Consider the following 21,266-nt stretch of genomic DNA (forward strand, 5'->3'; position numbering starts at 1 on the left):
CAACCATGAACTGGCATTTTGGCAATCACATCAGAGTAAAGTAATTGTATATTATTTATTTGTTCTTTAAACTCAGAAAATAACACAAAGTGCCTGTGCCTGAACACCCTAGGTGCTTCTGACAAACACTTAAAAATACAATCAATCATAGAAAGAAACAAGCACCCTATAACATACTACTAAGTAACGGGCAGCACTAAAACAAAAATAATACCCCCTTTTTCCTTAATCACCCCACACTGTATCTACTTCTTCAACAGCCCCCTAAGACTATACAATTTGCAGTGCATCATGAAAATCAGCTGACATAAGCTATTTCAAACTTAGGTGGAAATGCATTCTAAAGGAAAGGCATCCTCACGGAGAACACTCTGCTGGAAGTCCCCTCTCTTTTATACCAAGGAGAGTCATTTCAAGAGCCTTTGATAAGCTCCAATATGGCAGTCACAAGAAGAAGGGAGTCATTTAGGATCTTCTCTCAGATATTTATAGCTTTAAGTCACTACCAACACGCTAAAAATCAACCTAGAAACTCACAGGTAGACATTGCAGTTCATGGAGCACTAACTGAATATGCTCACAGTCAGACACACCACTAATCTGCACTACTTTTAATTTCCCCATGGGTTTTAAGGTGCAGCACCCAGTACAGCATATTACAGAGCTCAAGCCTTGAGGCACAAAAGACATGAATTAGGGCTTGTCTGCACATACTTTGTGTAGGATTTTAACTATATTGGTTTAGAATCCAATATAGTTAGATAAGTGCAATCCCTACTGTGGACTAAGTTATACCAATACACCTTTACTTACATAATGGTGTTTATATTGGTGTACTTGTTCACAGAAGAGGTTGCACTGATCTAACTATATCAATTTCTAAACCAATATAGATGAAGTGGTGTAAAAACTGTGTGTAAACCAGACCTTAGAGTGATGAAGTTCATGTCAGAAAGAAAAGATCATAACCTCCTAACCAGAGACAAATGATAAAAAGCAACTTTGGCAGCTACTGCTGAAGATGATCATCCAGTGACAGCTGGGAATCCAACCAAACTCCCAGGCTGCAAACAAGAGATAAGGTGTGTTTACAGATGATTCAGTTTGTGATAGCTAATTTTGGCCATATCTTACGGCTGCTTTCCCAGACCAACCAACTCTGCCTCATCTGGACTGGGCCTCAGCTAACACATTCTCTTGTATGCCCCAGTCTCCACAAGACAGTGTGAAGGGCATTAATTTGCTTGGTCTGAGTCAGAAGAGACAGAAATACAGAAGTCAGAAGAGATAAAAATTGGTGTCATGAGCATATTGAAGACACCCACAGCCAATGCTTCTACATTAACTCTCTTAATGGCCTCATATGCACATTGAGCAGGAGGACAAGATGGAACCAGTCCTGCAAAACTCTCCATAAGAGACCCTTCAGGGCAGAAGAGTAATCGTCCAACACCACCGTCTAGGAACTCAAGAGCAGTAACACCAGCTCCTGTGGAGGTCCCAAATGAGTGAACACCACCTATAGAAGACAACTGATACAACTAATACTATCAGCCTGGATACTTGATTTTCATCCCTCTCTAGGAAGGGAGCATCCACCAATACTGCAAGAACAGTTTCTGTGCCATACACATGTTGGCTCTCAGATTAACAATGGTGTAGGAAATCTTGCTACTGTGAGAGTTATCTCATCACCAGGGCCGGTGCAAGGATATTCAGCACCCTAGGCAAAACTTCCACTTTGCGCCTCCGCCCACCTCCGGCCCAGGGAGCGAGGGCAGTCCGTAGCTATTTTGGTGTCCTACTCAGCCCCCCCGGAAGTGGGGGGCCCAGGCCTCCGCGGAGGGGGCTGTGTGGGGCTCCAGGGGGGGCCGAGGCCTCCGCGGGCCAGTGGGAGCTGGGCCCAGGCCTCCGTGGGGGATGGGGGCCACTTCCTGCGGGAAGTGGAGTGACCCGGCCCCAGCCTGCTCCTCTCCCCTGGCTCCCAGCCACACCGCCGGCGAGTGTGGGAGGGCAGTTCCCTTCTCCCCCCAAGCCTGGGAGCCAGGGGAGCGGAACAGGCTGGGGCCGGGTCACTCCACTTCCCGCAGGAAGTAGCCAGCCCCACATCCCCCATGGAGGCCTGGGGCCAGCCCCTTCCCACCGAGGCCTGGGACCCCAGCCTGCTCTGCTCCCCTGGCTCCCAGACTTGAGGGAAGAGGAAGGGTGGAACCCCCCAGCACTGGTCGGTGGTGCAACTGGGAAAAAGGGGAGCAGACCAGGCTGGGGCCGGGTCGCTTCACTTACCACATGGTGAGTGCAGGGTTGGGCTTGGCTGCAGTCTTCAGGGGAGTGGGGGTGTGGCAGAGCGGGGGGGAGGCAGGGGGCACAGAGAAGAGAAAGGGAGCCCCCCCCGTGGCAGTTCCTCCCCTCCGCCTGGGGAGCCCCCCTGCGGCAGCTCCTCACCCCACCTCCACCCAGAGAGCCCCTCCTGCAGCAGCTCCCCCTGCCCCAGCTCACCTCCATTCCACCTTCTCCCCTGAGCACACCAGCGCTGCTCCACTTCTTCCGCCTCCCAGGCTTACCGTGCCAACCAGCTGTTTGGCACAGCAAGCCTGGGAGGGGAGGAGAATTAGAGCAGGGGCAGCGTGCTCAGGGGAGAAGGAGGAGCGGAGGGTGAGCTTGGGAGGGGAGCAGTTCCCCAGCACGTTCCCCCCTGGTTACTTGCTGCGGGCAGCCATCCCCCCCGTCCTCCAGCTCACCTCCACTCTACTGCCTCCCCTGAGCGTGCTTTTTGGCACTCCCAGCCACTTGGCGCCCTAGGTGGCCACTTAGTTCACCTAGTGGTTGCACCGGCCCTGCTCATCACAACCTACTGAATAATCTTTACTATAAGGATGATAACAGTTCAGATTGTCAGTATGAAGCCATTTATTGAGACTGGGATGCACCAGTGCCTTGAGCAAAGTTCTTAAAGGAGATGTTGACAATCTCCACCGTTGGCCTTTCCTAGGCAAGATGGACATGGATCAAGAAAATAGTGAATAAAGTGAGGAATAAGCAGTGTTAAAAAAGGCTTGAAAATTATTAACATAGGAGCCTAAAAAAAGAAAAAAAAGATGGCTTGTGGGTAAGGCATCAGAATAGAACTAAAGAAATCTGGGTTCAATTTCCAGCTCTGCCCCAGATTTCCTGTGTGACTATGAGCAAGTCCCTCTATCTGTGGAAAAGGGAAAATAATACTTCCCCAGTTCACATAATGGGAGGATAAAGTAACTAATGTTTGTAAGGTACACAGATTCAAAGGGGTCTACAACAAAATGTCTAGTTAGACAGGTACAGTGGGTTGAATCCTCCTCTGCACCCAGTTAGTGCTAGTTGCAGCTGAGGGGATGGATATTTGTATGTCCCTGACCTTGGAAACTATTTTCTGATGTCCCTGTCTTCAGAACTGTTAGATTATTATTCAATGAACTAGAAAGATATAACATGCTTGAAGGTTATTGTCATAAACAGATAAGTAAGAGTTAATAGAACAGAAGTACTTCATATCTCTTTTGCCTGTAAAGGGTTAACAAGATCAGTGAGCCTGGCTGTCACCTGACCAGAGGACCAATCAGGGGACAGGATACTTTCAAATCTTGAGGGAGGTAAGTTTTTGTGTGTGCTGTTAGTGTTTGGTTGTTGTTCTCTCTGGGTTCTGAAAGTGACCAGAGGTGCAACCAGGTTTCTCTCCAATCTCCCTGATACAGGTTCTTATAGATTCAAATAGTAAGTACTAGGTGATAAGGCGAGTCAGGCTTATGTTTGTTTTCTTTATTTGCAAATGTGTATTTGCTGGAAGGATTGAAATGTGTATTTGGCTGGAAGGAGTTCAAATGTGTATTTTGCTGAAAGGATTTTAATTTGTACTTGTATATTTAGGCTGGGAGGGTATTCCCAGTGTCTATAGCTGAAAGACCCTGTAACATATTCCATCTTAAATTTACAAAGATAATTTTTACTGTTTTTTCTTTCTTTAATTAAAAGCTTTTCTTGTTTAAGAACCTGATTGTTTTTTTTATTCTGGTGAGACCCCAGGGGACTGGGTCTGGATCCACCAGGGAACTGGTGGGGGGAAAGGAGGGAAGGAGGAGAGAAAGGTTAATTTTCTCTCTGTGTTAGGATTACTTTCTCTCTCAGGAAGAGTCTGGGAGGGGGAGAGAGAAGGAGGAGGGAAGCTGGATTTTCCTCTCTGTTTTAAGATTCAAGGAGTTTGAATCACAGTAATCTTCCGGGGTAACCCAGGGAGGGGAAGCCTGGGAGAGGCAACGGTGAGGGAAAGGGTTTACTTTCTTTGTGTTAAGATCCAGAGGGACTGGGTCTTGGGGGGTCCCCGGGCAAGGTTTTGGGGGGACCAGAGTGTACCAGGCACTGGAATTCCTGGTTGGTGGCAGTGCTATAAGTACTAAGCTGGTAATTGAGCTTAGAGGAATTCATGCTGGTACCCCATCTTTTGGACGCTAAGGTTTAGAGTGGGGAATTATACCCTGACAGTTATATAATTAAACTTTTTTTGAAGGGACCTTACAATGGTATGACTAAATCAAATAGAAAATTCAAAAGTAAGGCTAAAAGTCTATGCTGACACTATGGCCTTACTCTTAATTCACCCCCTTGAGCTAGATTCATATCAAGGTTATGATTGGCTTGATGCTAAATTTCTGCTACTAGGCGAGGTCAAATTTAGATTAGAGGGAATACTCACATGAAAAAGCCTTGTAGGCTCAGACCCAGGGTGTAAAATTTTGACACATTAACTAAAGGAGCTATAAAACTGGTTTCCTCTACTAACAAAATCAGTGAGAGTGTTGCAGTTCATTTCAATGACAGCATGAATAGACTCACTGCTCCCATGGCTGAGTGGAGATGTTTTGGTCAGTACAGGAACTGTGTGATTTCAGAATAATGCTAGGATATCAGTTTTTACATCTTTTCCAAAATTGATACTAAATTTGCTTCTTTCTTTATTCATTCAACAGGATAATGAAAAACATTTTAAACTACATTTAAAACTATTTAAATGTATCTACTATCTTCACAAGCCTCATAATCACAAGTACTATTTCTTCTTGGTGAGGTAGACAGACAGAACATCTTCAGAATATGTCAGTGTCACCCCACCACATAGGTTCAGAAGTTTGCTTGTGAGCAATACAAGACTTATTGTTCCACAAAAGGCGGAGTAAGAATTTAAAGAAAAGGGAAAGTTATTTTTAGCATCATTCACCCAGCCTTAATTACAAAACAGTTTTATTTATCACAACATAAATTAGTAATGGTGTACTTTTGACACTGTTTGCAAAATAGCAGAAATAACTGATGATCTTACTTGTATTCCAGTAATGCATTACTTCCACTGGCTTATCATATAATCAGTAGTTTGAAACTAAACAAGAAAAAGGGTGTGCTGCTATTGCAAACAGATCATGTATAAATGAGGGTGTGCTGCTATTGCAAACAGATCATGTATAAATGAGAAGGTTTAACTATTAATAACCATTTGCCTAACAAATCTGTTTTTTTTAAAGAGTGCAGCACTGAGTTTACTATTTATTAGTGATATTACTGCAACAAACAGTAATTTAATCAGCATAGGAAAAGTCAGAAGAAACTAACAATTCTTTGGGAATTTATTAAATATAGAATCATAAAATATCAGGGTTGGACTGGAACTCAGGAGGTTATCTAGTTCAATCCCCTGCTCAAAGTAGGGCCAATTCCCAATTAAATCATCCCAGCCAGAGCTTTGTCAAACCTGACATTAAAAACCTCTAAGGAAGGAGATTCCACCACCTCCCTAGCTAATCTATTCAAATGCTTCCCCACTCTCCTAGTGAAAAAGTTTTCCCTAATATCCAACCTAGAACTCCCCCACTGCAACTTGAGACCATTGCTCCTTGTTCTGTCATCTGCCACCACTAAAAACTGTCTAGATCTATCCTCTTTGGAACCCCCCTTCAAGTAATTGAAAGCAGCTATCAAATCCCTCCTTGTTGTTGTCTTCTGCAGACTAATTCCAGTTCCCTCAGCCTCTCCTCATAAGTCATGTGCTCCAGCCCCCTAGTCATTTTTGTTGCCCTCCGCTGGACTCTTTACAATTTTTCCACATCCTTCTTGTAGAGTGGGGCCCAAAACTGGACTCCAGATGAGGCCTCACCAATGCCGAACAGAGGAGAATGTTCACGTTCCTCGATCTGCTGGCAATGCTCCTACTTATACAGCCCAAAATGCCGTTAGCCTTCTTGGCAACCAGAGCACACTGTTGACTCATATCCAGCTTCACGTTCACTGTAACCCCTAGGTCCTTTTCTGCAGAACTTCTGCCAAGCCACTCAGTCCCTAGTCTGCAGCAGTGAATGGGATTCTTCTGTCGTAAGTGCAGGACTCTGCACTTGTTCTTGCTGAACCCCATCAGATTTCTTTTGGCCCAATCCTCTAATTTGTCTAGGTCCCTCTCTATCCTATTCCTACCCTCCAGCATATTGATCACTCCTGCCAGTTTAGTGTCATCTGCAAACTTGCTGAGGGTGCAGTCACACCATCCTTCAGACCATTAATGAAGCTAGTGAACAAAACTGGCCCTATGACCAACCCTTGGGGCACGCCTTTTGATACCGGCTGCCAACCAGACATGGAGCCATTGATCACTACGCACTGAGCCCGACGATCTAGCCAGCTTTCTATCCACCTTATAATCCATTCAGCCAGCCCACATTTCTTTAACTTGCTGGCAAGAATACTGTGGGAGACTGTATCAAAAGCTTTGCTAAAGTCAAGGAATAACACATCCACCACTTTCCCCTCAGCCACATACATTTCAATGTCAGGGGTTTTTTTTGTTTTTGTTTTTTTTAGGGTCTACATAGAATTACACTGGTTGTTTCTAAATTTTAACACAATTTCTTGGAAAGAGCAGTGAGAGGGTCTTCCGTGCCCACATCTCACCCTGTTCATGCAGGGGCTGTGACATGCCTTGCCCAGGAAGAACAAGGGGACAGGAAGCTCCTCATACAGTCTTCCTACCATGAATCACTAGAAAAGCCAGCTTCAATCTGGCCCTGCATATTTAGGGCACAATCCTGCTCCTTCTGAAGACAATAGCAAAAACCTCACACTGGAATCAGGCCCTTACATAGTACGGTAAATCACTCATTTATAACACTGCACAACTACAGTATTTCTGCAGCCTTGGGTGCAAACTTAGGCATTTACCTTTTAATTTTGAGCATCAACTCCACTTTGGAGTCCTCAAAACCCTGTGGGTCAGTTCAGGTAACTAAATGTGGAATGGTGCCCCTATTTAGGGTTTAGTCCTGCATGTGCCAAAAGTCTCCCATGCTGACTGCTCTCAGCTTCCACTGAAGCCTATCTGGAGAGTATCAACACTCTGTAGGAGTGGCCTTTTAGAGGCCTAAATATGAATATTGGGCTTCACTTGTAGTTCCATAAATCAGAATTAATGCTATTTATCAAAATGAGAACGAGAAGATGAAAGACACACTGAAAGCCTGACCATTAATTTTGCCACTGTTTCAATTAAAACGTTGGGCCAGATATTAGAACTGCATCTGCAGAGATGTCTACACTCATATAGAGCTCCAAGAAAATGGGCAGAAATATCAGTGGGTTCTGCATGGGTGCAATTGCAGGATCAAGGCTTTGTCTGCTAAAATAATATATGAGAGCTCACATAAGTTTTCTAGACTCTCAGTAAAGAGCTGTTTGTATTACTGTGTACACCACATTATTTCAATTGTAAGCATCAAGAATTCATAAAAAAAATCTGATTTTCTTATTTCAGCAAGATATACCTAGGAGAAGATACTTTCTTTACAAGCTCTTTATCCCCTTCCTCATCCTTTTCAAATTACACCCACTGAACACTTCGCTGTACTATCAATTTATTAAGTATATTTTTCAGGAACAAAATATAAATATTTCCAGTGAAATAAACATAATATGAACTCATTTGCCAAGTGCTTTTGTCTCATCCCCGACTTATGATTGAGCTTTTTTTGAATGAGTAAACAAATGAGATTTTCTGTTTCCTCACCCTCCTCTCTTAAGCCCATATACCTGTGTGATTTATCATGGACTGAGAGGCAGCACTGAAGACAAATACTAAATCTGACTCCATACCTAACTGTGAAAGAACCTTGTTGAAATATTAGGAGCAGATCTCTATATAAATGTTAGTTATTACATTGTTTTCTTTGACTTTGAACCGGTATCAGATGTAATTACATAGGGCAGTTATTTTATCTGGGAGTGGAGTTACACAAACAGGTTGGACTCTTACAATTAACCATCTCCACTTTGTCCCTGATAATACACTTTTCTACCCTTAACATGCACACGTTTCTGCTTCACAGACACACCATGCCTTAGGTTAGGTAGGGACCAAAAAGACTCAGAGCAAAGAGTCCAGCATGTGGAATAGGCACTGCTATACCGTGAAACTTGCTTACTCACTGATAGCAGCCTGTGTGTACAGTGCTCTAGAGGATACTTAAAGAGTAGTCATGTCACCAGACAGGATTGAGCCCATAATGTCTGATTCACTGGAGACAGGGAGATTACTCACTCCATAAGTAACTACTTCAAAGGTTCCTTGGCACAATGAACTGAGTATACAAAAGTCATCACTTTTGCTTACAGAAGTTATTTATAAAAGCAGGTGAAAAACAATCTGGTTTTGTAATAAAATTATCACATTAAACCATAGACACTATAGGCCTGTGCCTAGGGACCCAGCTCCTTTATTAAAAAAGTAAGTTTCTAACCTCACGATTGTAAAGCAAAGCTTGAAAACATGAACTGGGCATAAGTGATGCAGTGACACCTGCCTGAGGACTTGTCTTCACTGCACTGTTATCCACATTTGAGTTAACTTCTCTCAAATTAGCCTAGCTCAAAGAAGAGCAGTCACACTGCAATACAAGACTCAAGCTGCACAGAGTGACTGTATTAACAGCACAGAGCAGTCGAGTCCCTCCATATTACTAGCTCAAGCTTCAGCAGCACTCAGGCATCCCTTCACTCCATACCCTGGCTCTGATGGGCCACAAAGCACCTCTGAGCTAGAGATTGTGTGTGTGTGCATAGGAGTCAGGTTAGGTACAACACTAACACTGCAGACTACCAGTGGAACAACAGCTCTGAGGGATGTAGAATACGCTCAGTATCTGTATGGGAGAATAATTGCAAGACCAACTACTGAGCTGATGTAGGGAGAAGGAGACTTGTAAAACTATCCCCCAAAAGACATTTAAACCTAGCAGGCAGAAAAACAGTGCAGCCACATACAGCCCACCAACTCAAGCAGATCCATGCTAACTACAGAGGTAAGTACTTCTTTTTTTTTGGGTGGGGGGGTGGGGGGCAGGGGGAGAAGCTGCTGCTGCTCCCTCTGCACCAGACAGAGGAATCTTATACTGTTGTTCCTGTCTCTGGAAAAAAAAAGCGGGGCGGTGCTAACAGTGAAGCAAGGGGATGGGATGGGACCCATCATTGCCTGAGGCTGGGCCTGCTGCTTTAGTGATCTAAAGAGTGGTGGGCCAGGAACAGCGAACCATTGCCACTGGGAGCTGTGGACAGCCATGCAAATGTAAACAAATGGTCTGGCAGCCCACCAGTGGATTACCCTGATGGGCTGTGTGTGGCCTGTGGGCTACAGGTTGCCCACCACTGATCTAAAGCCCCATCTCTAGTAAAGTTCTACATTCACACCACAGTTACCATTTGACTCAGTTTCTAACAAGTGACTCCATCTGTATATTTACTAAAATAGTCACAGCATCTAGTAAAACCAAAGACACAAACTTTGAACAATTAAAGAAAGATGGCATCAGAACAAGAAGTTTGTTAATAAAACAGATAGTGGCAGGGGAAAGCCAAAGTAGGTTGAGAAGAATTAGATGTTATGTTTATTTATTTATTGATTGGGGAGGAGAGTGCAATTTTTTTATGGGAGGGGGAAGAGAAAAATAGTAGTCAAAATATACATATATAGTAGAGGACACTCTTAGGGACAAAGTCTCAAAACAATAAGTGTGAATGAAAGTGAAACAAGGAGTAACAAAATATGAATTACACAAGACTGTTGATTGTTAGACTACAAAAGGAACACACCGAAGTTTTGCTTGCATCATCTTTTGGATCTTAGTTTTTTAGATTTTGTCTTACCTTACTTGTATTTATTTCTACACAACCTTCTTTTTCAGCAAAATTGTTACCTTTGAAAGTGTCATAATATATGATAAACAGCATCATGATTGTAGACAAAATAGGTGCAAGTCCCAAGAGCTATGTCTCTGTTATACTCATCTGTACTGTGCCTAGCACAAAGGGGCCTGGATCCCTATTGACAGTAGGCAATATTGCAATATAAATAATTAATAAAAACAAACAGCAGTATTTAGAGAGCGCGAATGCTACTATAAGCAAGAAGTCATCCCAAAGTCTCCCTTATCCCTACCAGAAATGACTTTCCTGGGGCTCATAGTAATACACCTATATCTTACAAAACTGGGCCCTCTGTGAAGGTGTATCCAGGAAACATTAGTGAATCCAGAAATGCTGTTTGCCTCTCTCACACAAAAAACCTCATGACAGAGTTGTGTTTAGACTTCTAGTATTTTAACAGACAACTGCTCTATGCTATATTTGAAAAGTAATTTCAGTGTTAAAATCTTTTTCCATGTGCTATTTCATCTTTCCTTAGCCTCCTCAGGGAAGGTTTCACACATGGCTACCTGTGGAGCTGACAGCCTATTCAACATAGAAGTCACTTATCTTACAGAACCTAAAATGAATAGAAATGTTCTTTTAAAACCAGTTCACTTAAAGATTTGTCTTTTGTTGATATAAATTAATGTTTCAATCAAAAGATCCTACTGCCCAAGAATCATCAAGTAAAACAGACCAGATCAGTTTCAGTGTCCCAGATGAATAAAATATAAAGATCAATTTTTAAAAATCATCCTAATAGTTAGATATGTAAAAGCCTTACCATATCACCAACTCCGTTCCTGTTCTTTCCATTTTAATATCATGGTGTTAATAACAGTGACAAGAATTTTCTTAAATATAATTTTTACCTAAAAGTATGATCCGGAACTCTAACCTGCAAAACACTTATGTAGATGTTTAACTTTATTCACTTGGGTCCCTGATTCTGCAAGGAGTTAAAATCATACTTAACCTTTATGTACTGTAGTCCCACTGACTTCAATTTTGTGTTTCAACTGAAACACTCTCTTGCAGTGTTTATTTCAATGGACTGCACATAGTGCACAAATTTAAGTACATTTTAGTCTTCACAGAATTAGGACTTTGAGTAGTCCCATCTATAAGACTGGTCATGTGAGTAAAATTGCATACCTGCTTAAGTATTTCTAAAACACAGAAGGCTGGACACTGCAGCATTCAAATCAACAGAAGTTTTGCAATTGATTTGTGGGAGCAGGACTGGGCTTTGACCTCACTATAAAATGGGGGATATCTCCACTGATTTCCATTTATATTGGTTTAAGTGAGAATAATCAGTTCCAGATAATTCAATGCAAACTGTGCAATACAAACATTTTCACCTGAACAGCTACTGGTTAGGAGCTACCTTCAAATGTGGCCTCTTAAATAGTTTTTTTTCCTAGCCGTAATTTTAACGAGGCCAATAATTAACCAGTATACATGCATTTATTCTGGGAAATGTGAATAGTTCTTGACAGAGTGAGATTATTATAAATTGTGACACCTCAGAAATCCTGTGGGTAACCCTTACCATCCCAAGTATGTAGAGATGTGGTAACTATAAAGTTGGTCGGTAGTAAGACATAGAGGCTTGATTTTTCAGAGGTGCTGACCCTCCTGCATCCCTGCAGATGAAGTCAATGGAAAACGAAGGGGCTCAGCACCTTTGAATACCAGGCCAGAGGTAGCTCCTGCCCTGCCAGCAGAAGATCACAGTCAAAGGATTAAAACATTATTTTAATCTGAAATGCTACTTTGTGCCGCAAATATCAGAGGGGTAGCCATGTTAGTCTGGATCTGTAAAAAGCAACAAAGGAGTCCTGTGGCACCCTACAGACTATATTGGTGCATGAGCTTTTGTGGGTGAATACCCACTTCCTCAGACTCGTGTGCCCCAAGACATGTTTGAAGCATTAGCACCCTGCTACCAGAGGTTGGCGAGTGAGTGCCTGGAGAAGCCCGCAGGATCCGCTCCGGCCCGGAGCAGGGGATCTGAAGCAGGTGTGGGCGCTGCACCTATGGCAGTGTCGGCAGCAGCCCGGGGCAGTCAGAGCGACAGCTGCGGCTCCCGCCTGCCCCAGTGCGGCGAGGGGCCGCCCCCTGCCAGGGAAAGGGACGGGCAGCAGGAGCTGTGCTCGGCGGCGCCCAGCGGGGACGGAGCTGGGCAGGTGCAGAAGGCGGCGGCCGTTGGGAGGTGACCTGACGGGGACCCCAGCGGCTGTCGGTGCCCGGCGCGAGGGGGCGGCTCTCACCTCGGCTCCTGCTCCAGGCGGTGAAGCAGACAAAGGAGAAGGCGGCGCTGAGGCACAGAAATGTCACGATGCTACCGGGCTTGAGCCTCATCTCCCCGCATGCCCCGGCAGCAGCCTCTCCTCCGGCGGCGCCGCCAGCGACCCCGCGACTCCCAGCGCTCGCACTGACCGCCCTCAGCGGCGGCGGCTCTGCCTCCGGCAGCCGCCCGCGGCCACGCCCGCCCCGCCAAGTCCGCGCTCGCTGAACTCGCCCCGTCGGCGGCGCCCACCTGCCAGGACACGGCCCCCTCCGCCCTCCAGCGCTCCTCCTGGCGGCAGCCCCTCGCCTCTCCCGGGAGCGCCCCCAGCCGCCGCGCCCCCTTTGCTCCGAGGGGCTCAGGCCCCCCCCTCGCAGCTAGCAAGGCTCCAATACCGGCTCCGCCCTGCCCCATGGCCATGCACACACTGGCGTCCCGGGGCGCAGCCCTCGGTCCTTGTTCTCCCCGGCTTCAGGGGGCCCTGCCGGCTCAGCAGGCTCACTGCCGCCCTACCGGCTGTACTGCTCCAAGCCAGGAGCGCAAGAGGACGCGGAGCCCTTCAGCGCTGGCCTGGACCAGGTGACCAGTCAGCCCGCGAGAGCAGCGGGCTCCCCTGCCCCTGGTTTCCTATTTACTGCAGTGGAGCGCTGTAGTCTTCTGTGCGAACCATTTAAGCTGCATGGAGACCAATGGAACAATGTGAAAGTGGCCCTCCCCACACCCCAGTCCACTTGCCAAGCACCTCTGACTTTCTTTCCCAGCTGAAGAAACTTTCTAGCTCCCCACTCCATTCACAAGCACCTGCCCCAATATCTATCCCACAAACTGCCTCCAAACCCAGCACTCACTCAAGTAACTAAGCCCTAATCAAACTTGGCCCAACTGTTAAGCCCTTTTAGTAACCCCAAAAGAGACAACCCCTACTGAATTCTAGGAAAGGAGTGGGTGCTAGCCTGCCCTTGTCTAAGCCCCCTCTCCCCCAGCCTAAGTGGAGGAGTCACTAAACCCAGGGTTCAACTGATCACTTGGAACAACCAATGATTAAACAGGATGGGAGTGAGGATCATAGGTACAAAATCAGGGATCCAGAGGGGGGCACTGAGCAGAGAACCCCAGACAGCACCCACTGCTCCTGAAAGGTGTCTAAGGAGCCAGTGGACACCACCCAAAGGAACTCTGCCTGGATGCATGAAACATGGGAGGAACAGAAATAGGTCCCACAATTGCAGAGCAGCTCCCTGTCCAGCATCCTCCTCCTTGTACCATAGATAGCCACTTTAGCCAGCACAAGGAAGAGGTTGATGAGGCAGTCTCGCGATTTTGTGGGTCCATAGATAAGGTGTGCATATATGAAAAAGGTGTGGGAAAAGTGCAGCCAAAATCTCAAAAGGAGGTTCTGAAGGAACTGGAAAAGGGGCAGCAATCTGGCTTACTGCAGATAGATGTGTGTCAGGGTCTCCTTCAAACCACAAGAGAGACAGGTGTCAGGGATGGGAATGAACCATGCCAGGTACACGACCATGCTAACAGCTCCCAAAAGAGACAAGATACTATCTTTTATTGGACTAACTTCTGTTGGTGAGAGAGACAAGCTTTCGAGCCACACAGAGCTCTTCTTCAGGTAGCCGGAAAGCTTGTCTCTCTCACCAACAGAAGTTGGTCTAATAAAAGATATTACCTCACCCACCTTCTCTCTTTAATATCCTGGAGTCAACAGGGCTACAACAACACTGCATATAACCCCCCAAAGAGTCAAGTATTGGACAAGTACTAATCTGACTATTCACTCAACTGCAGAAGCCTGCTAATCTTCCCCAAGCTCTGCTGACAAATTCCTGGGACTTGAACCTCATCCTAGCTGCAGAAGCTCTCTCCTTAATCTCCCACTGACACAAGTGCCTGGTCCAATCCTGTTTCCCACTACAGCAGAGGTAGGCAACCTATGGCAAGGGTGCCGAAGGCGGCACATGAGCTGATTTTCAGTGGCACTCACACTGCCCGGGTCCTGGCCAGCGGTCTGGGGGGCTCTGCATTTTAATTTAATTTTAAATGAAGCTTCTTAAACATTTTTAAAACCTTATTTACTTTACATAAAATAGTATAGTTATATATTATAGACTTTTAGAAAGAGACCTTCTAAAAACATTAAAATGTATTACTGGCACCCAAAACCTTAAATCAAAGTGAATAAATGAAGACTCGGCACAGCACTTCTGAAAGGTTGCCGAACCCTGCACTACAGAAACCTTTGTGACCTGGTATGTTTATTTAAATGCACGCTGTTTGCCATATAAGTCAAAATATCATAATTGTGTCTATAGCAACATGTACCCAGCCCTCTATACACACACAGAAAATATCAATACAGCTACTGTAATTGGATTTGAATGAACAATCCTTGTCTCATGTTAAAACTATGCCTATCACAGTTGGATAAGTGCACCAGAACTCTAAAGTTCCCTCTTTTTTTTTTTTTTTAAAGGAAAATTAGGTGCACAAAACTGGGTTAATGTAATTAGAATTTAAAGGTCTAGACACATTAGTGACATTTCCCCCCATCTAACTCAGTTCTCTTATAACATATGCATAAATATTAAGATATACATTTACCTCTATCCATTTGAGCACACTCTTCTGTTGTTGTACAGTGCCTAGCACACAAACATAAGAGAACTGCCCAAAATCTTTACCAATATGTACTTATAATATGGCCAAGTTAAGGGGCAATGGGAACCTTAAATTTGGAGCTTCCCAGTTTTCACAGAGACCTTAAATTTTAATGGAACCATGTCAGTTTAAGTATAAATTTATATAATGACAAAGCCCCCTCCTAATCTTCCTTTACAACTTAACAATGGGCGATCGTACACTTCACATGGCTTTGACAACTCGGGTGCCCAGATAGCAAGTGTGAAAAAACGGGACAGGTGTGGGGAGCATTACGAGCCTATTTAAGAAAAAGGCCCAAATATTGGGATTGTCCCTATAAAATCAGGACATCTGGTCACCCTATTGACAACTCTATTTTCATCAGTTACTCACAAATCTCTCTCTCCACTCTGGATCAGTCTTCCTCAGTCCAATCCCATATCTTGGCCTGTCTTTCTTACATTTCTATTTGAATGACAGACAACAAACTCAGCATGGTTAAAAGTGAGCTCCCAATTACCTGCCCCCTGCCAAGATTTCCCCTTTCACTCTTTTACTTTGTCATATAGCTAGCTCAGTGGTTTGAGCATTGGCCTGCTAAACCCAGGATTGAGAGTTCAATCCTTGAGGGGGCCACTTAGGGATCTGTGGCAAAAATCAGTACTTGGTCCTGCTAGTGAAGGCAGGGGGATGGACTCAATGACCTTTTGGGATCCCTTCCAGTTCTATGAGACAGGTATTGTGGGCCACGCCAGCATCCTCTTAGTTAATCAGGCCTATAACCTGTGTCTTATTGACTATGCCCTCTCATTAGATCGACATCCCAGGCTGTGTCTATATCTTCCTACACAAGATTTCAAAGAAGCCTTATTGCCTTTAACAACACCAAAACTTTCCTCCAGGCCATTTCACACCTTGACTACTAGTACAATTTTGTCCTGTTCAGGTCTATTAGGTTGGTAAGATCATCTATGTGCCCCATTCTTACAACATCCTCCTCCTCAACCCTGCTTTGAGTCCCTCCCTTCTTATTTCACCTATCAAATACAGCTTCTTGAGTGCGAGCCACAAAGGTACCACTGCAATCCACAGAACTCCCACTTGGCTGCCACCTAAGCCTGGAGGCACCTAAATTCACTCAGTGCCTACATTTCTGCAGTAAAAGTTTCCTAGGTACCTATATTTCTGCCTCTGACCATGTGCACTGCTGCCTCACTCTAGGCACCCGGACACTTATCTCCTACCCCAAGCCCCAGAGCAATTTACAAACTGAAGAAGACAGGAATTCAGCTGCTTAACTCACATGCAAGGGACTGATCCAGTAGGTGTGCTCAGAGGCCATCTACCAGGTCAGGCCTCTCAAGCAAGCTCACCCAAACAAGCTGGGGAAGGGTGGGAGAAGTATCAGGACCTCCCTTATAAAACTAGCCTAGGAACTAGGATACTTCACCTAGAATGTGGTAGACATCCCCCACCCTGATTCAAGGCCCTCCTCCTGAGGGAGAGAAGGGTTTTGTACAGGGATTGGCCATCTCTTGGGCAATAGCTCCACTCATTAGGCTACAGAGTGATTTTAACACTTTCAGTAGCCCAGCTAATATTTATTAAACAATTTAATTGAAGTGGAAAATTTCAATATGACAGACTAAGAGAGACCCACATCAGAATATTCTGTAGCCTAGTGGTTACAGCACTTACCTGAGAAGCGGCTGATCTCTGTTCTTATCTGTTCTTCCCTCAGTTGGAGGGATGACTTGAACTGGGGGTCTCTTACATCCTGGGTGAGTACACTAGGCCAAAGATGATAAGGGAGGGCTGCCTCCTCCTACCAGCCTCTTTTGATTTTGGCTCCACAGACCACTTGGGCAACCAAATGCCTATCTTCTCCTGGTTTACAGATCACAAACCAAATCAGGTGCTTCCCTGCAACTTGGATTTAGGTGCCTATTTCTGAGAGGGGCAGGGCTTAGCACACACCCCTTTCCTCAGCATCTCCTTTGGGTAGCTAAGATGGCTTCCCACCAAGCGTGCTAGGTTTGTGGATCACAATCTCAGGCTCCTATCTTTCCCCATTCATTGTACGGGAGCCTTAGCACCTAACTCGGGCTTTGAAGATCACAATGGTGTTCCTGCAATTTTCTAGGCACTGAAAAGTTAGGTATTGTGATGCTTGGAATTGCCATGCTGAGGTCCCTTTGTGGATTCCAGTCCTGGTCTTTACCTTTAAGGCTTTCATAGTTTACTTCCCACTCTATCTGCTCCACTATCTTATTCTTATTTCGTCAATTATCCCTTTACCAGGGGCGGCTCTATGTATTTTGCTGTCCCAAGCACGGCAGCCAGGGGGCTTTCGGCAGCATGCCTGTGGGAGGTCTGCCAGTCCCGTGCCTTCAGCGTACCCCCAGCCGAATTGCCACCAAAGCCGCGGGACTGGCAGACTTCCCACAGGCATGCCGCTGAAGGCAGCCTGACTGCCACCTTCATGGCGATCGGCAGGCCGACCCCTGCAGCTTGCCGCCCCAGGCACGCGCTTGCTCCGCTGGTGCCTGGAGCCGTCCCTGCCCTTTGCACCACCAACAAAGCCAGCATCCATTACTTACTTGTCAGCTTTGTCTCAAACATCTTTTCACTCTCTCCCATGTTCCTCATGTGTAGAATGCTACCCTAAAATTTTTTTAAAAAAAGTGATAAAATCCATAAAGCTATTTCAACCATGATACTTAGGGAACACTATTAGCTGATAATGGCTAGGAAAATCATTATGCCAACCTCCTTATTTATCTCAATAAAGCAAACAACACAACCCTCTAGATCTACAAATAGAGCATACAGCAGGGATCGGCAACCTTTGGCATGCGGCTCGCCTTGATGGGCCTGGCCAAGTTGTTTACCTGCCGCATCAGCAGTTTTGGCCAATTGCAGGTCCCACTGGCTGTGGTTCGCCGCTCCAGGCCAATGGGGGCTGCGGGAAGCAGCGGCCAGTACATCCCTCATTCCACGCCATTTCTCACAGCCCCCATTGACCTGGAGCAGCGAACCACAGCCAGTGGGAGCTGCGATTGTCTGAAACTGTCGATGCGTCAGGAAAACAAACTGGCCTGGCCCACTGGCGAGCCACGTGCCAAAGGTTGCCGATCCCTGGCATACAGCTAATTTGTGCAAAACATACTAGTATCATAGAATATCCGGGTTGGACAGGACCTCAGGAAGTCATCTAGTCCAACCCCCTGCTCAAAGCAGAACCAGTTCCCAACTAAATCACCCCAGCCAGGGCTTTGTCAAGCCTGACTTTAAAAACCTCTAAGGAAGGAGATTCCACCCTCTCCCTAGATAACCCATTCCAGTGCTTCACCACCCTCCTAGTGACACAGTTTTTCCTAATATCCAACCTAAACCTTCCCCACTGCAACTTGAGACCATTACTCCTTGTTCTGTCATCTGGTACCACTGAGAACAGTCTAGATCCATCCTCTTTGGAGCCCCCTTTCAGATAGTTGAAAGCAGCTATCAAATTCCCTCCTTCATTCTTCTCTTCTGCAGACTAAACAATCCCAGTTCCCTCAGCCTCTCCTCATAAGTCATGTGCTCCAACCCCCTAATCATTTTTGTTGTCCTCCGCTGGACTCTCTCCAATTTCTCCACATCCTTCTTGTAGTGTGGGGCCCATATTTCCATTATCTCCTCCATTTGGTTGGTTCCCCACTGATTCCATTTCATATTAAATTAAGATTAGATTCCCTTGGGGACAGGAATTCTATTTTACTACATGTCTGTACAGAACGTGGCATACTATGGCCCTGATTTGGTTGAAGCCTCTGTGAGCTGCTGCTGCTGCTGCTACTACTAGGAATATAATTGTTTGACTTCTAAAAATAAGCTAGTTTATCAGGTTACATGCTGTTTCTCATCTTCTGTTGGTACAACCTTCCTTTGAGCTTTTAGAAGTGTAATAATAAAATGATTATTAAGAGAAGTAAATTATATATGTTGATTATTATTCAATAATACCCATGGGTGTGCTAAACATCTTACAGCAACATACAAATGCAGCCTCTTTGATGCAGAGTTTGCACCCTAGTTTCCAACATGAAATGTTATAGGACAAATGAAGCTAAGGAAAAAGGAGAAATAACCAGTTACAATGACAGTATTACATGAGGACTTGGAATTGAAATGTACACATCACAAAGTTTAGTTACTCCCATTTAATTTAACATTTAAATAGCAATTTTCATATTCCATGCTGTGAGCAGACACCTTTCTTAGCTTGCTCTCAAACAGTCCACATACAACAGAGAGTCCCCAGACACCCTATTCCTGGGATCTGGTTTTATATTATTTTACTATTAATAAAAGTTTAGTTAAAAACTTCTCCCTATGATTAGCTATTCCTGAATTACTCCTACCTGACTACTCAGTTCAAACCAGGGCTTAACTTCTCATAGCGTATTTCCTGAAACTCCCCACCCCTCCCCATTCAGGGCTCTGGGCTTCAGATGAGAGGCAGGATTCTTTGGGTTCCAGCCCTGCAAGGGGGTGTGTGTGTGTGTCTCCACCCACACACTAGGGCTCAAGCCCCATGGGATGTGCCAGGATGACTGTGGACCCCCTGAAATTGGCTCTGACCCCCACCCCTCACTCCGAGGTTTGAAAAATATTTACCAGAGCTCTGCTCTGGACAGCTCCGGCTGAATTTAAGGCTTGATTCAAAACCTCTTGTTCTAGAAAGCCCCTCTCCCTCACCTTCCTTATAATGACCCCCACACACAAACACCTCAGCAGAACCCAATATACATTCCTCAGCACGAGGCAAAAATAGGCACGATGCAAAGAGGTGGGGTGCAAACACTGATAGCATGTTACACAAGAACTTTACAAAGCTTAGCCAAATCTTTGCACATTACTGTGAAGTGAGTAAATAATATTAAACCAAATTCATCCCTAATATAACTTCATTGAAGTTACATCAGGAGTAATTCTTTCCAAAATCCACACTGTGGGTCATATTCATTGGTAGTGTAAATAGTTGCTACAGTGTAAATTAATTCTTTTGGGGGATAGAAAGACAGAATTAATTCTTCTGGGAAGGATCTGGGGTTGAGAGGAGGGAGGAAGCAAGATGAAATTAATCTATAGTCCAGTGGTTAGAGTACTGACCTAGGAGATAGGAGAGCTGGGATCCAGTCCCCCTGCTCCAAGGACTATTTTTACTATTTATCCAAAGTAAAACAATTTTAAAAGGAGAAATCATTCTGCCCCCATCAGAATATCCCATGGCTCAGTGATTAGAGCACACTCTTGGGAGATGTGGAAGACTCTTCTTCAAGCAAAGGGGGAAATTGAACCTGGGTCTCCCAAGTGCATGTTCTAACAAAAGCACTAGACTAAAAGTTATAAGGTGAGCACTCCTGAATTTTGAATAGGGTTTGATCCAGTGGATGGGTTCTGAGCGCACCTACCAGCTCAAGCCCCACAGGCAAGATAGGTTGAGGAGTGCCTATCTTTTCCTGGTTTGGGAATTATGCTGGGGCTTAGGCAAGAGATAGGCATCCAGTGCACATGCTCACAGGCAGCAGCTTAGGGCTTTTCTACATGGCGTCAGGAAAGTGCTCCTGCCTCCTGCAAACTACCTTTTAGAATGTGCCAGCAGGGCAGTTAGAACATCCTACAAACCACACCCCTCCAGAGCCCTTTGCTGGCACCATGTAGACAAGACCTTAGGCACCTACAGAACTTTTGTCCTAAAAATGTAGGTACCAAGTGAATTTAGGCACCTACAGCAGTTGACAGCAGCCAAGCATGGGTTTTGTGGATCACAGTGGAGCCTAAAACTGGGATTTAGGTACCTGAATGTGGGGTTTGATGCCTAATTACCTTTGTGGAGCTGGGTCTATTTTCCCAGAACCAAGCAAAGGAGAGTGCTTCAGTTCTGTTTACTGCTTTAAAATGCCGGTGTGGCCCTTGGCAGTCATTTCTTCAACCTATTTGCCTTTTCAATATACTCAGAGCAATAAATATATTACTTGTGTTCAGGATAGTTGTATTAACAAATACTGAGTACATAAACTTCTTTTGG

The 21,266-nt window shown here is 45.1% G+C and overlaps 1 protein-coding gene across 5 annotated transcripts in view; it reads right to left on the reverse strand.

The window, feature by feature from the left end:
* Positions 1 to 21,266, reverse strand: part of MGAT4D (MGAT4 family member D) — a 113,154-nt gene that overhangs the window by 85,082 nt on the left and 6,806 nt on the right. For 2 of the 5 annotated variants that reach the window (XM_050946490.1, XM_050946489.1), the window contains exon 1: positions 12,525 to 12,722. The exons of 1 other annotated variant lie outside the window; for it this stretch is intronic. In XM_050946490.1, coding sequence (XP_050802447.1) covers positions 12,525 to 12,615 — 91 coding nt within the window. In that variant the 5' untranslated portion in view covers positions 12,616 to 12,722. Of the gene's footprint in view, positions 1 to 12,524; positions 12,724 to 21,266 lie in introns of those variants that run through there. 2 more of the 5 variants (XR_007773459.1, XM_050946494.1) reach the window with 2 other exon arrangements.

The sequence above is a fragment of the Gopherus flavomarginatus genome, chromosome 3 (assembly GCF_025201925.1).
Source record: "Gopherus flavomarginatus isolate rGopFla2 chromosome 3, rGopFla2.mat.asm, whole genome shotgun sequence".
In the NCBI taxonomy this organism is placed as follows: Eukaryota; Metazoa; Chordata; order Testudines; family Testudinidae; genus Gopherus; species Gopherus flavomarginatus.